Source organism: Vipera ursinii (genome assembly GCF_947247035.1).
Source record: "Vipera ursinii genome assembly, chromosome: 3".
NCBI classification, from domain to species: Eukaryota; Metazoa; Chordata; class Lepidosauria; order Squamata; family Viperidae; genus Vipera; species Vipera ursinii.
The window spans coordinates 116069503-116087115 of NC_139516.1; the positions used below are offsets into that span (position 1 = coordinate 116069503).

At 38.6% G+C, this 17613-nt stretch overlaps 2 protein-coding genes across 2 annotated transcripts in view; one reads left to right on the forward strand and one right to left on the reverse strand.

Annotated features, from left to right (window-relative positions):
* Nucleotides 1–17613, reverse strand: part of ADCY10 (adenylate cyclase 10) — a gene marked incomplete at both ends in the record, with an annotated part of 87913 nt that overhangs the window by 66883 nt on the left and 3417 nt on the right. The window contains 9 exons of the mRNA XM_083358158.1: nucleotides 1060–1249; nucleotides 2754–2830; nucleotides 4668–4789; nucleotides 7733–7924; nucleotides 8177–8265; nucleotides 8922–9018; nucleotides 12782–12987; nucleotides 13410–13553; nucleotides 16952–16990. Coding sequence (XP_083214284.1) covers nucleotides 1060–1249; nucleotides 2754–2830; nucleotides 4668–4789; nucleotides 7733–7924; nucleotides 8177–8265; nucleotides 8922–9018; nucleotides 12782–12987; nucleotides 13410–13553; nucleotides 16952–16990 — 1156 coding nt within the window. The remainder of the gene's footprint in view (nucleotides 1–1059; nucleotides 1250–2753; nucleotides 2831–4667; nucleotides 4790–7732; nucleotides 7925–8176; nucleotides 8266–8921; nucleotides 9019–12781; nucleotides 12988–13409; nucleotides 13554–16951; nucleotides 16991–17613) is intronic.
* Nucleotides 1–17613, forward strand: part of MGST3 (microsomal glutathione S-transferase 3) — a 112657-nt gene that overhangs the window by 45479 nt on the left and 49565 nt on the right. The window lies entirely within an intron of this gene.

Below are 17613 nucleotides of genomic sequence, written 5' to 3' on the forward strand. Positions count from 1 at the left end.
GAAGGATACAATGATCAATAACAATAACAATTGAGCAATTAATCACTTATCCTATTCCATTCCTACCATAGGGATGTTCCACACATGTTTTGATTGTACCTGGGCCCGAACTCAGGCTGAAAAAAGTACAGAAAATCTATTTTGTCCTGTCTCTGAAATGGGAAGACTGGAAACAGCCTAGTAATTATTTAAAACTGCCAGGTTGAGCAATGGCTTCTTGAGGAAGGGACACACCATCATCTTTTTCAAGATGAACCACACCCTTTTCTAAGGAAACATCCTATCACGTGGTCCTTGCCATCTCCAATGATCTACATACTTAACAGCTGAAAATATATGTATTATTTGCCTCTTAATGTGTAATATCATTCTAAACTATTTTTTTGTTTAACATAGGTAAAGGTAAAGTTTCCCCCACACATGCATGCTAGTCGTTTCCAACTCTAGGGGCCGGTGCTCATCTCCGTTTCAAAGCCAAAGAGCCAGCATTTGTCCGAGGACGTCTCTGTGGTCATGTGGCCGGCATGACTAGACGCCAAAGGCGCACGGAATGCTGCTACCTTCCCACCATAGCGGTCCCCATTTTTCTACTTGCATTTTTACGTGCTTTCGAACTGCTAGGTTGGCAGAAGCTGGGATGAGTAACAGCCGCTCACTCTGCTACGCGGCACTTGGGATTCAACCCACCAAACTGCCGATCTTCTGATCAACAAGCTCAGCGTCCTAACCCACTGAGCCACTGCATCCCTTTGTTTAACATACAGTATATCTAATTGTCCAACTGGACATGAGCAAAGTTTTGTTGTGCCTGAGAGAAGAAACAGTGAAAACACAACGCCTTTGATGTACATTAACTTGTAGACCCAGAACTGCTGAAGTAGATATAAGAAAGGATAAATATTTTTCCTTTAGACATGACAAGAGGATGTGAGAAATCATCCTCCAGCAGTAGAGGTCTTTGCAAATCAAGCAGCCTGCTTTGCTGAAAAGGGATGTTTCCTGAATCTATTCTGCAGAGCAAACTCCTTTTCTTGTGCAAGAAGACAAAATGGTACTTACGCTTTCTCTGTAATACCAAGAAATTGATAGACTGTCCCAGGGTTCACAACACCTTTCATCTCAGCTAATGGGAGCTCTTCAAAGAAGTAGTGGGGAAGTTTAGATTTGGAATAAGTGAGGGCATCGCAGCTTACTAATCCTGGATAAAACATCATCATCCTTGCAGCAAGGTTAACTTTCCGTCCAATCACTAACATGGAAAGAAAAAGAGAGAAGCTAGAAATTATATGTACATTTCTCCCCAACCAGTATTGCAAACAAGATGAGGTCAAGGACTGAATCACCTAACTGACTAAAGTAACTTTATTATAGAACGGTACTTTTGCTAAAGCAGAAGATGGAACAGAATTTCCTTCACCATTTAGAAAAACCAACTGAAATGTCAGATTCACTGTTACAGACTGCTGAAAAAGGAAACTCCAATTCTCTATGTGATATTTCTCCCTCCCCCAAAGTCCCCCAAACTTGGGATTAAAAAAAGAAAACCTGTAGATTGATTTAGCTTTCATAAGGTACCACTAGGGTAATAAATTTCCAGCATGGCACAGCAAGAGAGTCTTCATAGGGAGAAGTCTTTGCAGGACCCAAAGAATAAACAAAAGCAAAAGAATCCAAAAATGCTGTCTGACACCTGATTCTATTTGATACTAATGGCAGAATCTTTCTTCCAAAACCACCATTATCAGTAAGTTGGGAAGGCATCATTCTGAGCCCCAATGGTTCTTCAAATTTTGATAGGCAGAAGACTAACCTTCTGAGCAACAGCATCCTGGTTATAGAATTTTCTATCCACAGAGACCTAAATAACCCTTGCTGCTTTGAGGTGTTTTATAATAACCACAATTACTTCTGGAGTTGGTTATAGGATGGGCCACTGTATAAATGTTTAAATAACAGAATAACAGAGTTGGAAGGCACCTTGGAGGTCTTCTAGTCCAACTCCCTGCTGAAGCAGGAGACCCTATACCAAGGGTAGGCAACCTCGGCTCTTTTATGACTCATGGACTTCAACTCCCAGAATTCCTGAGTCAGCTCAGGAATTCTGGGAGTTGAAGTCCATGAGTCATAAAAGAGCCGAGGTTGCCTACCCCTGCCCTATACCATTCCAGACAAGTGGCTGTCCAGACTCTTCTTAAAAGCCTCCAGTGATGGAGCAGCCACAACTTCTGGAGGCAAGCCAATCCACTGGTCAATTGTTCTCACTGTTAGGAAGCTTCTCCTTAATTTCAGGTTGCTTCTCTCCAGGGCTTTTTTTGTCATAGAACGCTCAGAACGGAGTTCCGGCACCTTTTTTGGATGGAACTTTGTAGCATAGGCAAAGCGGGTTGTATGACATGTGTGAGTTCTGGCACCTTTCTCTTTTACAAAAAAAGCACTGCTTCTCTCCTTGATTAGTTTCCATCCATTGATTCTTATCTTGCTTTCTGGTGCTTTGGAAAATAGGTTGATCTATTTAATAAACAGGTCAATAATGTATTTATTTTTAATAAAATAAACGAATGGGTCGCACAACGTCGCAAAAAAAAAGTGCCACAGATCTTGTTTCTTCTTTCCGGGATCTTTTCCCAACCTTCAGAAAGCAGAACAACCTCTGCTTATTCCATTAGAATAGAACATGGGTCTTCAAACTTTTATTACTATCTATTTCCAGTACTTTATTTGATTGCTAAGGTTTAGACTCATTACAACTGCACCTGTATATTCATGCCTCACACGATGACCAACAACTCCACAGAAAACTGGCCCAGCAGTGACCCCAATAGAAACAATCCTACAACACAAAATGGAACAAAAGTAACTGAATTTGCAAAGAGAGCAAAAACATCTCTTGAAAATGATAGGCTGCACTGGATCTCTAAACGTCTTTAGATTTCCTGGGGCAATGACTTATCTGCAATTATCTATCCAACATGGAATCTGCAAAGAATTCTGCTTAAAATCCCAGTGTCTTCATTTTGTATCATCCCCATCACTGTTCCTCACTTTCTTGTTCCATTCCTCTCATCCATGCATACAGTACATCCACTATCCATTGAGCACGCTCACCTGTTCTTGAGCTACTTTACAATTTGTGTGATTTTTAACTAAGATTTTCTGTAATTTAAGGATTTCTATAACCTTCCTTTGTGCCAGGTGATGCAGTTTTAGTTACATAAGCAATGCACTTATGGTCTGCATTCTGGACCCAGAAGAGTAAAAAATAGGAGAGATGTATCTGTTTTCTCATGAAGAAAAACTAATAGATGTTTCTTAAAAAATAAATGGGTAAGATGTAACCTTAACACCTTATTTTTCTGACAGATCTTCTCTGTCAGAGAAACCAACTTTCTCCTTCATACTGTACCCTTAATACAGGAAGGAGGTTGTATTCTTGGAAAAATGATAATAACAGTAGATAAATTGTCTATTTTCCTAAAATGGGAGATTTTAGTTTTAAATGAAAAGTTGCCTTGTTTTGGTTCATATAGACCAGGGTTGTCAAACTGCCAGCCCGCGGGCCAAATGCGGCCCAAGGAAACTGCACCCACCCCATGCCGGCAATGGGGGGAAAGTTCAGATACATTGCGCGATGTCACGTGATGTCATGAGTTTGACATATATGATGTAGACCATAACCACAACATGAAAAAATCTCAACAACTTTTTTCTATCATGTTTTTATGATATTTCTTCATCCTCAACTCATACCATAGCTACAGTAAGTAATCCTAGCATAGCTCTTCTAGGGTTAGATGTTTTTCACTCTTTTCAAGAAGCAACTAGCCATAGCAATTTGGATGTGAGTTCAGTCTGACACATTTCACTAACCATTGATTGATACAGCAAGAGGAGCCCTAATGAGTACCTGTGGCAGGAAAAGGGTTCCCAATGGGAGCAGCAAATTCTACAATGATATAATTTGCTGTTGTCTCAAGGAATGGTGGATAGGACTTTATCTGAGACATAAGGAAGACCCGTATATAGGATTAAAACATTGTTAGCAAAATGTAGTGTATCTATAAAGATAGTATCAAAGCCTTTAAAAACTTAGACCTAAGCTCATTTGAAGGATAAAGCAGTACAATTAGAAAATCCTCCTGTCACTTGGGGCATTTTCACACAACTTCTGGCTCAGCCCCTCAAACTGTTTGAAGCAGCCAGTTGCTTCACCACCACCATTCTTCCTCCGTGGTATTTTCAACATGGCACTTTGTTGCAGGAAGGAGGGAGAAAATATCCAGAATGGGAGGAAACATGAGGCAGCTGTCTATCCCACAACTCTAAAGAATACATTCACAGTGCTATTCTGGAGTAGGAATTAAACCTGCACTGTAATTAACTGATTCAATTTCTCAAGTGAGGCCCCAAATAGTGTGGATGTAGAACACAGAACGGATCATAGAATGAAAGAGTGCTTATGTCTAGAAGGAGCTTTAGATTGCTGATTGTCCCAATAATTTCCCCTGAAACTTAAACCCAAGCCTTAGCTGATACATCTCTTCATGATTCTACAAATACAGAATTAGAACTTGGATGCAGACATGGCACTCCTTGATATAGAAAGCTGGGGCTTGAGCACTACATGTGATCAGATGTATATTGATGACATCCCACTCTCATTTACTTACTTTACTTTCATAAGTTCTGTGGAACAGAAAGCATGAATTTTATAGGCACTATCAAGAGCATTTGTGCTTTCATCAGCTTGTTTATCTCCAGGAAGACCAAAGATGCAAAGAAAAGTACAGCCCTTTTTGAGAAGAAGGAAAAAGTGTATCAGAGAAGACTGTTTCAAAGAAAAGGTGAATATAATTCATAAAACATATTTACTTATTTAGTCTTGCATGCTGCTTCTCAAATCAAGGTACACTATCCTATAGTAGTCTAGGTAAAATTACAATATAGCACTGTAAATTGTTAATTAAATTAATTGTCATCAATTAAAGACAGCTGCTTGAAAATCCCAGGATTTCAGATTCAAGAGCAAATAGAATTGCAGAAACATGCAGCAAAAAGAAGAGTAGAGGTATATGCTTTTATATTAACAACAAATCGTGTAGAAATGTCACTAAAGAAATTTTGTGATGTGGATATAGAGACTCTATTAATCACTTACATACCCTATTATCCCTCCCTCCAAGAGTTTTCTTCATTCATCCTAGTTGGGGTCTGCATACCACCCCCAGCTTGCATAAACAAGGCATTGCAAACCTTAACTGATCAAATCGTATGGACTGAACAGAGATATCCAGACTACCTCCTCATTGTATTAGATTTTAACAATGCTAACCTAAGCCAGGAGCTGCCAAGATACATTCAGCATGTCAACTCTCTCATCAGAGGCAAGAATATTTTAGACCACTGCTGCTCAACATTAAAGGATGCCTATCTACAAACTCCTCACATCCTGGACATGGCCAACTTCTCCCCTCAGGATGCCGCTATAGAGCATTCCATACCAAAACAGTCAGACATGTAGTTTTTTTCCCCCGTGCCATCACTCTGCTGAACACTTAATTCCCACAGCACTGTCTCATTTCTCATATTTTCTCATCTTTCCTACTATTTTCTACTACTATTGATTTATGATATATGACCAATTTCTTGCTGTGAACTTAGGCACTGAAGACAAATTCCTTGTGTATCCAATCACGCTTGGCCAATAAAGAATTCTATTCTATTCTATTCTATTCTATTCTATTCTATTCTATTCTATTCTGTTCTGTTCTGTTCTGTTCTGTTCTGTTCTGTTCTGTTCTGTTCTGTTCTATATACATGTATTGAAAAACATCATAAAAGAAACAGTTGAACAGTAGAAACAATAAAAATTAAGAATAGCAGCTAATGAAATGAAGCATTACTATGTTCACACCAGTGGCGTAGCGTGGGTTGTCAGCACCCGGGGCAAGGCAAGTAATTTGCGCCCCCTAACCCGTGGATTTTAGCACTCGAGTCTGCCGCAGGGAGCCCCGCATCCTGGGCGTCCGCCGCACCCCCCACCCACGCCTCCCCCGGGAAAAGGGGGAAGGTCCGGCATCCCCTCCCTCACGTGCGGCAGAAGCGCCGGGACCCGAGGCCGTGCCAGGAGGCGGGCGGCGCAGCGGAGGATATACAGAACATTCAAATAGAAGGAAAATATGTGCATCAATAAGACAAAACCAGATTTACATATATTATTCCCCTCCACTTGAATATTCATAAATATATTGGAGCAATATTACTTTCCTTCCCTTACGAAGTAGGCCCAAAATTTATGAAGTTCTACTTCTATTTACAACCAATTTGACCTTAATCTACTTGGTAGATAGAGAGGCAAAGTAGTTAACAGGTGAACCAACAGCAAAGTTAAAATGTCAAAGCACTTTGTTAATAATCTATATTCTATTTTACTTCTATAAAGCCTCAAACAGCTTCTTATTTACAGTAAGTTACACAGTGCCTGCTCATTTCTGTATCTGTCAACTGCCCCACTCTGATAGTCAACAAGAGAAACTCCTGGGTTTATTTTTTCCTCCAAGAGAATATGGTACTGAAAAGCCATGTGGGTACAGAAGTGGGAAATCCAGTTCTAACATTTTGCTTGTAAAAGTCATAAAACAAATTCCTCCTTTCTTCCCTGGATCTCCCACTGTCCTTTCAACATCAATCAGTTGCATTTGAGTTGTTTTGAGAACGATCTCAGAGAAGTGGAGGCAATTAGAGCTCCCAGACCTGTCACTTGACCTAAAATTATTTTATTTCCTCCGAACATGGGAACGGGGGTGCCCAACCTTCCGGGAAACACCAGGATCTCCCAGGTGGGGAGCCGGGCTGCGCCAAGAGGTGGGGCTGCGGGGCAGGAGGGGGTCTTGGGGGAAGGATCTGAAGGGGATCGGAGAGCCGTTCGTGGAAGCCGCAACCCAGGAGGAGGAGAAGCGAAGGCGCAGCGCTTCCCACGGAGCAGAAAAACTCGCGAGGAAAGGTGGAGACTCGGAAGGGGAGGGGGCGCAACTGGGGGAAACCCACCTGGCTCTCCCAGGAATCCCTCCTCCCCTTCCCGCCCCTCCTATTCCCTCCCCCTCTCGCGGCGTCCTTGCCCACTTGGCACCCCTCCCCCGCCACAGGAATCCCTCCTCCCCTTCCCCCCGGGGATTCCCCCCTCCTGATTGCCCTCCCCCTCTCGGAGCCTCCTTGGCAACCTGGTGCCCCTCCCCCACCAGGGGAACCTCCGCAGCCCAGGCGTAAGAGGCGTCGAGAGACCAGGAAGGGGAGATGGAGGGGCAGGAAGCTGGATTCCCAGCCCCCCTTTCTCCTCTCTAGGCGCAAAAACTCTGCGCTTAACTCCTCCTCTGAAGCGCTGCGGGGAGGGGGCGACTGGGGTGCCGCCGAGCAATGCTAAAGTGCTCCAAGCAGGAACAGCAAAGGACCGTCACCCTTCATGCAAAGCCCCAAGACCAAAAACTAGGATCCAGATTGAAAAGGAAAGTTGCGTGTGCCAATCTGCACCTCTAAATGCAAATTAGGAATTCGTCGCTGAGCACGCCCCCCCCCAGATGTTGCGCCCGGTGCGGCCGGCCCTCCCTGCACCCCCCACACTACGCCACTGGTTCACACGCTTTCCATATTATCAGTTAGTTTTATTGAAGTCATTCTTTTTCTCTGTTGGTACAACATGATAGAACCTGTTGAAACAATACCTCTATAGGAGACTCACTTTGTCAAACATGAAGACTTTATTAATGTTACCACTAAGGGGTAATATTGTTCTGGTGATCATAGCAGTGGCATCTTGGATAGCCTTACACACATGGTTCGTATTGGCATTTTCTTCAAACTGCATATTCACAAAAACAGTGGTAACAGGACGTAGCTCTGACAAATACTCTAGTGGCTGGTTATCATCTATCTAGAAAATAGTAAAATAGACACTTGAGGAGAAGAAAACTATATTCAACTATCCTACCCTGAGCTGAAAGTTATTTTCATAATATAGTTCTTTTAAAAATTGGGTTTCCCCAAAGTGAACATTTTATCACCAGATTCATAATTTTTCTTACAACTCTTTTCTTTACTAGTTAATGAAAAAAATAAAGGGAAAATATTTTTATTATAGAGAGCAAAAAAAATCATATTGGTAACTAAGCATTTGCTGAAGTACCTTCTTCAGGACATTCTTCATCACATATTTTCGCAAGCGTTTTTCAAGTTCTTCATCTTGACCCAATACAGAGGCCAATCTCAAAATCTCTGGCAAGGAAAGGTAAGAAAAAAAACAGAGATTATGAGACCCTTGATGAAATATAATATTGGTATATTTATGTGTTGAATTTGTGCACACTGTATGCTTTTCTGCTAATGTTCAGAGGGGCAGGGACGTGATTCTGGCATCATGTATAAATGTGTGTGTTTGTGAGTGTGTTAATGCAACTGTATGTGTATGTGTTTGGGTGTGAGTAAGTTGTAGTAGTGCCATAATTTTCTGACTATTTCTGAATCGAAAAGAGTTGTGAATTCTCTCATACTTTCAATTTAATACAGAAATCTCGAATATAGCAACCATAGCAATTCTGAAATGTGGGTAGCAAGCATGGTCCACTTTTCACTGCCCCTTCCATGTATTCAAAACACAGGTAAAAGAAGTTCCTGGTTATTTCTATAGTTGGTTAGTTGTAGTTGGGAAATGGAAGTAGGTTCTACTGCCAAATGTAACTCTCATGCTGTTATATTTTATTTATAGGCAAAGCAAGATAAAATCTCTGATAAATTTTAGAATGAAACTTTCCTACATCATTGTAAAACTGGAGACGCTATTTCACTTAGGTTAGAAAATCAAATGCAATGCGATAATAGCAATAAATGAGCTGAGAAATAACTCCAAATCTCCATATTCATGAGGAACTCACCAAAACTGTCACAAATGTGGTTCTGATTCAGGTATTCTGCACATCTGTTAAAGAATTCATCAGTATTAAATTCAGGGACATTTCGGATGTATTTAACCTGGAGGTATATAAAATTGTAGTATTCAACAATGTTTTGCCTGCTATCCATAGCCAATGTCAATCATTTTTTAACATGAGATACCAAGAAGATGGTGTTATGCAAATTATAGTAGCAATTTTATCAGCCTCAACACAGGGATGATTTTTAATACACATTTTTATTTGTTTGGTGAAATGTAGTCAAGATTCCCAGAAGGGTGGGAATGCATTCCAGACGACTAAGAGAGAGTGAAGTTTAGATGGTTTGGTTGGAAGGAACAGGGTCTTGTCAGCTACCCCTGCAAGTTCTCCGAATATATCTTTAAGGATTTAAACATCTTTAAGGATTCAAATGCTTGGGTTTCTCAAGGTTTTGTCTGTAGGTGAGAACAATAAAGGAAACTGCTTAGCAGAAACCCTGCAGTGTTTCTTGGATGTTGAGCTGGCAACATCCATAAAATATTAATATTAAAATATTAATATAGAACTAGTTCAGCTTTAAGGGATGCGGTGGCTCAGTGGGTTAGGATGCTGAGCTTGTCGATCAGAAGGTCGGCAGTTTGGCGGGTCGAATCCCGAGTGCTGCGTAACAGAGTGAGCGCCTGTTACTCGTCCCAGCTTCTGCCAACCTAGCAGTTCGAAAGCACGTTAAAATGCAAGTAGAAAAATAGGGACCACTACGGTGGGAAGGTAACAGCGTTCCGTGCACCTTTGGCATCTAGTCATGCCAGCCACATGACCACGGAGACGTCCTCGGACAAGCGCTGGCTCTTCGGCTTTGAAACGGAGATGAGCACCGGCCCCTAGAGTTGGAAACGACTAGCACGCATGTGCAGGGGAACCTTTACCTTTAACTTTACCTAGTTCAGCTTTTAATATGTTATTAAATCTGGCTGTACAGACCATTAACCATCTATTGTGCCATTTTCTCAGTTTGGGTACAATACATTTTGATAAAGTAATAGTTATATAATATACTTAAATTCTTAATATTCTGTTATTTATGTGATTTAGAGTGTTAAATTTGGATAAGTATAAAAAAGTAGATATTCTTTCAGTGTCTTACAGTTTTGGATATAATGTCACAAGCATTATAATTATTTATTTTTCACATTTCTGAACCACCCATCTCCCTCAAAGAGATAATTACTTGGCTTTTTTCAAAATTAGGTACAATAAATATATAATGAAATGAAAAAAATGAAGTCAGAGCCTAAATAAAATAAGGTATTTGTTTTATGATAATAGTTTCTGCTACATTTCAGGATATTTTTAATCTCTTGTCCTGGTTTATTATTTTGATATATTTCTTCATTGTTTCCTGTCAAGTGCAAGCCAAGATATTGGCTGGATGGGCTCTCTGACAGCCAGATTCCTCTTGCGGACAATTACCTAATTCCTTGTTGTTTTAGAAATTTTGTAGTTATTTTTGTTACTGAATATTAACTATGTATGCAGAATGTTCTCCATATGTATGGATTTTGTTTATATTCATTTAAATAAACATAAACATTATGATCTATAAGCTGTTTTATTGACTTTTGTGGTTCTGTAATAGTTAATATTACAGCATCTACATAACACTTAAGCTTATATTTCTGTTCAGTGGATTTTGAGACCTGTTACCACCTTGGATTTTTTCCTGACAGTATTTCTAACATGATGATAAAAGACAAAGCAAAGAATAGAAATCCGTGTCTTGTTCCTTTACTGAACTGAAAATCTGCAGAGTTCGCTCAATTGGCCATAATCTTTTACTTTTGCCATTGGCTTATAATTTTAACCCAAGCTTGAAATTCTTTTCTGAGATTCAATTTAGTTCTGCAAATATGAATTGCTATTGCAAATTATCAAAGACTTTTTTGGCATCTAAGGAGATTAGTGCAGATTTATTATTTCTATTTATATGTTCAGTTCCATTGATTATGAACATAATGTTGACTTTTATATTTTTCTTTTGGATTAAACCAGTTTGGTCAGTGTGTATAAGCAAATAAACACCCTACTTCAATTTATCAGCTAATAAATATTTACATTCAATAAGAAAATTGATCTATATGATTATGGCTTCTATTTCTACTTTCAGACTTGGAAGATTCTGTTACTATGACCTCATAATAAAGGTAGTGTTGGTACCTATGGTTTTTACTACTTGCCTTGTTTACTTCAGTTTTGCAAATCTCTAAGTATTTCTCTCCTCTTTAAACTTTTACTTTCCAGGAAACTAGGGAGGATCCTCTTCTGAGACACTTCCCATATCCTTTCCATTTCTGCAGCTTGAGATACCTTTACATGACAGTTGTTGAGGCCATGACTCTTCTCTCTGTGTCCCAAAGCCATTCCCATATACCATTACATCATACCCCTTCTTTTCTTTACTGGCTCCCAGAGGTCAGAGGGTTGACTCCCTCTGGATACCTAAAGCACTTGAACATCCAACTGCTCCCCACTATAGTTTTGATGAATGGTGTTCATTGAAGAAGTAAAGGTAAAGGTAAAAATGCAAGTAGAAAAATAGGAACCACTACGGTTGGAAGGTAACAGCGTTCCGAAACGGAGATGAGCACCGGCCCCTAAAGTTGGAACCTTCCCCTGCACATGTGTGCTAGTCGTTTCCGACTCTAGGGGCCGGTGCTCATCTCTGTTTCAAAACCAAAGAGCCAGCGCTTGTCCGAGGATGTCTCCGTGGTCATGTGGCTGGCATGACTAGACGCCAAAAACGCACAGAACACTGTTACCTTCCCACATAGTGGTCCCTATTTTTCTACTTGCATTTTTACGTGCTTTCGAACTGCTAGGTTGGCAGAAGCTGGGACAAGTAACAGGCGTTCACTCTGTTACGTGGCACTCGGGATTCGACTCGCCAGACTGCCGACCATCTGATCGACAAGCTCAGTGTCCTAACCCACTGAGCCACCGCGTCCCTACTCATTGAAGAAAGGTCAATTTTTAAAAAAAGAAAGGTCATAAGAAAAGAATTCCAGGTCCTACACTGTTTCAGGAGCAAAGCTTATTTGTAATGTCATTATTTAAACCTCTGCATTTTTCTCTCAGCTGCTCTACAGTACATAAAAGACAATTCAGTGTCTCTTTTAGGTAGGAGCCCAATTTCCATCTGTCGCTTGTCCTTATAATGGCTAGAACTGATATCAGATGGTACTAATATAACGATGGAAGAACAAAATATCATAGAGATTATATCAAGATGCATATTATTGGTTTTGTATGGAAGGATAAATGAAAAAGGAATGTTAGTGATGATATTAGAAATGGAATGGGGACATATATGTACTTTTTATTCAGATGATGGCCTGTTGTTACATGGGAGCTCAAACGATTTGCAGTGAAGTCACTGCAACTGTATGATAAAGCAAGGTTTCTGAAAACTGATATATTAAAATGCATAGCAGTTGTGTTTGACAGGTAAAATTGTAGATGATTGCAAACTATATATAAATTAAAAATGAGCAAATTGATTAACTTATATATGTTAAAATTACTAAATATGAAAAATGAATAGAGTAAGTTTAATATGTGAAAATGCTGGCAAAAAAGTAGTGGGCATTTCTCTGTTGTGAGGAATGGATATTTGTCAAAAACGTAATTACAAATAAATAATAAAAAATAATACAGACATTATTTGTATATAGAATAGATCTCATTCTAACCCTTTATGTGAAAACTATCATGTCACTTTTAATGTTTAAAATCAACCACGTTCCTTTATAAACAAAACATTCTCACAGAAAGCAAAGTGAACTCTTAACCGAGAAGGTACCAACCTTGACAGCTCGTTCATTTTTAATTTTTTCTACCTCAATTAAGTTCCGGTCACAGAGCTCCCAGCAGTTGGGGGACATGATAATTTCACTTGCTTTGGCTAAGTTTTGGGCCAACCGGACTTCTTCCACTGCTCGACCAGTTACCACAAAATATTGTCGTCTGTTATCACCAGTGACAACTTTTGAGATGTGACCTGCAGAGAGTCCTGAAAAAAGATTCAACTTCTTTATCAGAGATCCTAATTATAGCATGCTGAAATAAAATGGGGTTGGGAAAGTTGAAAATGAAATAATTCCATAATCTATAAGTAACCTGAAAATTATTACTTTTATTTATACTTTAATTTTTATTGAAATGTTACCTCTGATAAAGGATAATGGGTTTTTGGACTAATCTTTCTGTCATTTTTTAAAAAATTATACTTGCAATTTTTTTAACCTTCAATCTTAAGTGTTGATGAAATGAAATATTAATTTAATAGAGGTTACTTATTGGTTATAGCCATCTTTGCAGCTTTCCTTTTGCTCCTGTTTCTCTCAGCACAGGATGAAATTAACATATACATCATTGCATAGTTTTTCTATGAAAAATAGGCTTCAAGTTTGTTCTAGACTGAGGGGCTGGTACCTATCTTCACTCGTAGCTCAAGTCCCACTTCAGTATCACGAACACCATATTCTTGTTGGATGCTGAAACTACACTTCAGTGCTAGAGTAATAATCTCATTTAAATGGCAACGCTCTACCTTCCAGAGCACCAACAGTGCATCACCTGGAAATAAGAGAATAAATCATTGAGCTTGTTGTATTTTCAAGAATGTATTTCCAATAGTTTTACAGAATTATAAAAAATAGCCTACTTGTTTGACTGTTTATTCCTGCAATAACATAATGATCTTCTATACCCTATTGTGGTGTGTATTCTTGGTTACTAATAGTTATACATTCCCTCCCCTCATAATATAACTAAAAGGGACACAGTGGCTCAGTGGGTTACGACGCTGAGCTTGTCGATCAGATGGTCGGCAGTTTGGCGGGTCGAATCCTGAGTGCCGTGTAACAGAGTGAGCGCCTGTTACTCGTCCCAGCTTCTGCCAACCTAGCAGTTCAAAAGCACGTAAAAATGCAAGTAGAAAAATAGGGACCACTAGGGTGGGAAGGTAACAGCGTTCCGTGCACCTTTGGCGTCTAGTCATGCCGGCCACATGACCATGGAGACGTCCTCAGACAAGTGCTGGCTCTTCGGCTTTGAAACGGAGATAAGCACCAGCCCCTAGAGTCGGAAACGACTAACACATATGTGCAGGGGAACCTTTACCTTTACATAATATAACTAGTTAGGAAATGGTTATTCCTCCTCAGGGCACTGAGCTATGATGAAGTGGCATGTGGGGCTCTGTTAACCAGAGATCATGCTAATTATACTAATGCATTGTTGTTCGTTATTGTAATTTCAAACTTTGTGTTTTTATAAAAACATTTCTTGGATTAATGTTTACAATTGTGTTTGCATCCTTTTTATCTTTCAATGTGTTATTTAAATTAGGAAATCTTATTATTTAAGTTCATTTATATCAGTGTTTTCAAAGTTGGCAATTTTAAGGTGTGTTAACTTGCTAGCTGGGGAATTCTGAGAGTTGAAATCCACACCTTAAAGTTTACTGTATATCAGTATCCAAATTCATTATTTAATAAAATAATTGTCATTGCTTGAAGCACCTATATACTTTACTCTTTTTTAAGAAAAAAGTGGTATCTTTAGTTGGGACTCAGAAATGCAGTGGAAAGATGCAGAGACCCTTGCAAATTATGAAGATGATGCTTGCAACTATTTCAGAAACACATTTTTTAAAATATTGACTTTCGTGAAAATAGGATATCCTCTTATACAATTCAGGCCATTTTTTCACTTGTAATTTATACTATCTTCTGAAGTATCGTTCAGCTACTGCTAAAGCCATATAAATCCTGTCCACCTTGCTATTACTATATATCAGTACAACATTTATTGCATGATACTAGAAATCATAGTGAAGAAACAGTCTAAAATAAATTCAATTATAGTTGGCTGATATTACAAATAATTTAATTTATCTAAGAATTTGTATGCTTGAGCATACTAAATCAGACATACTACAGGTAGTCCTTAGATAAAGAAAAGTAGGAACAGAATTTCTGTCACTATATGGTGAGGTTGTAAAGCATGACATCATATGACCTTAGCAATGGCAATCCTGGCAGTGCTTAGCAAAGGCAATCCCAGCATTTGCCACTGCTGTTTTCAAACAAGAATTGTGGTTCATTAACAAAAGACCTCCTTGTCATATCCTGCCATATTCCAATAAAATGGAGAAGCCAGCAGGAAATTGTAAGTCCCCAGAGAGCTTGCAAGTAGCCTAGCAAGCAGATAGGTGGTTGTTGCCAGGTGTGGGATGGTACACAAGGGATTGGTATGACACAGTATGAGTGTGATCAGACTTGGGATAGATGTTGCAAGATGTAGGAGGGTGTGTGGTCAGCATGGCCAAATAATGGAAGGGTGTGGGATGGCAGCTTCAGAGAAGGGGTGAGATAAGCACATCCAACTTTGGGGTAAACATTCAGATGGGAAAAGGCTGTTCTTACACAACAACACATGGCTCTCTAATCATATAAAGCTTGGTTTTCTCAAATTATGCAATTTTGCTTCTTTTTAATTTAGCTAAGAAATAAAAAGGAAACATTAACTGCTTTTTTAAAACATACACACATTGAGAGATTTTTTTAAAAAAAAACAACAACACAGTATTTAACATCCAAAACTTATTCTAAAGAAAAGAAGAAACAGGGTGACATGATAGCAGTATTCCAGTATTTGAGGGGCTGCCACAAAAAAAGGGGGTCAAATTATTCTTCAAAGCACCAGAAGGCAGGACAAGAAACAATGGTTGGGAACTGACCAAAGAGAGAAGCAACCTGGAATTAAGGAGAAATTTCCTGACAGTGAGGACAATTAACCAACGGAACAGCTTGCCTTCAGAAATCGTAGGTGCTCCATCACTGAATATTTTTAAAAAGAGACTAGACGGTCACTTGTCTGAAATGGCATAGGTTCTCCTGCTTGAGCATGGGAGTGGACTAGAAGACCTCCAAGGTCCCTTCCACCTCTATTCTCTTCTCTTCTCTTCTATTCTATTTGTCAGCAAATTTTATCTAATTCCAACACAAATATGTATAGGAATGCTTTATTACATGTGATAGACATGTAAAACCAACCTCAAAATTAGAAAGAAGTGGTACAATGCAGGAAAAAATGGAATTTAAAAAAGTGGACATTCCTTATTAGGAATAATCTCACAAAAAACCCCAAGAAATATTAAAATTTAATAATAAATATATTTACAGCAACAAGAATTAATTTTGTTCAGTATTGGAAGAAAGACACAATTCTGATTAGGAACTTAAACTTGAAGAAAATGTGGCCATGGCAAAACTAGCAGCATACAGTACATACACAATAGAATTTTAACTAAATGTAAGAATATTTCCCATACATAAAATATATCATGTACCACAGTAAATGTAACCAGCTACAGTTTGGCTTTTAAGGAGGCCTAATCCTTATAGAAATTGCAAATTAGCAGATGTGTAAAAAAAGGGAAGTCAGAAACTTAAAAGCTCTTTCTTCATATTTTTCTTTCCTACATTTTAGTCTTTTACATTTGTTAAACATCTACTTTTTCCTTCCATCAACCTATGTAAACATACATAAACATGCATACCAAGAGATATACCTAATAATAATATAACATACATTTCAAAAACAAATAATTTAGCCTATGTTCAAATCCTTTATTATACTGTATAACCAATGCTTTGATGTACAGTATCTTCTTACTTTCCAAAGCTATACTAAACTTTGAATGAAAAAACCAAATAATCCTAATGTTCATAACACCAATATCCTAAACTATAATTAATAACAATAAAATGTCCACCTTTTTTCCTCTTTTTTATATTTTTATATCCCATATTCTGGATATCTAAACAATACAATGTTAACAAAATTAAGTATATTATATAAATATCATTGTATTGAAATAAGATGTAAACTAACACAATGAAAGAAAAAAAATAATGATTTTGATGTGTAAAAATAAAATCACTCCTTTTATTTTTCACAATTCCTACCTGCAAATTTCAAGACATCACCTCCAAACACCAGTATTTCTATACATGAAAGAAAAAGGAAGAAATTTACAAATGATCTTTCACTACAGGGTAGAGAAAATTCCATGAGAAAGTTGCTTTTAGAGAAAATGCCCTGGTTTACTTTAATTGTTGTTCTTTTTTTTCCTACAAACAGAACAGCTATTGACTTGCCACACCACCTGCTACACTTCATATCCCCGTTATGATTATCCTCAAGTGGGCACGAAACTAGCAATGTGGGCAGAAACATTTGAAGTGTAGCATATATTCATTATGACACTTATGCCAAGTGCCATTTTATGATTCAATTTATAATTTAACTTTTAATTATTGGTAGGTTATTTTATTGCTAAAATGAAAGTTACCTCAGAACCACAATATTAAAAATATATCTCCTTGAAGCCCCAAAGGCCCCTTTCTGCTCATGGGTGGTGTTTATAGCTTCCATTCCATCTTTAAATGGAGTTTACTGAATTGAACTCAGAGGGACTTCTTTGTAAATGGAAACAATAGCAGAGCTTGACAGAGCGTGCATAGGACTAGCAGCATGGAACAGTAGAGGAAAAGTTGCAGCTTGCAAAATTGGGAGTCCCCTGCTTAGCCAATGCTGCCCAGAAGCCTGATGTTACAAAACACACAGA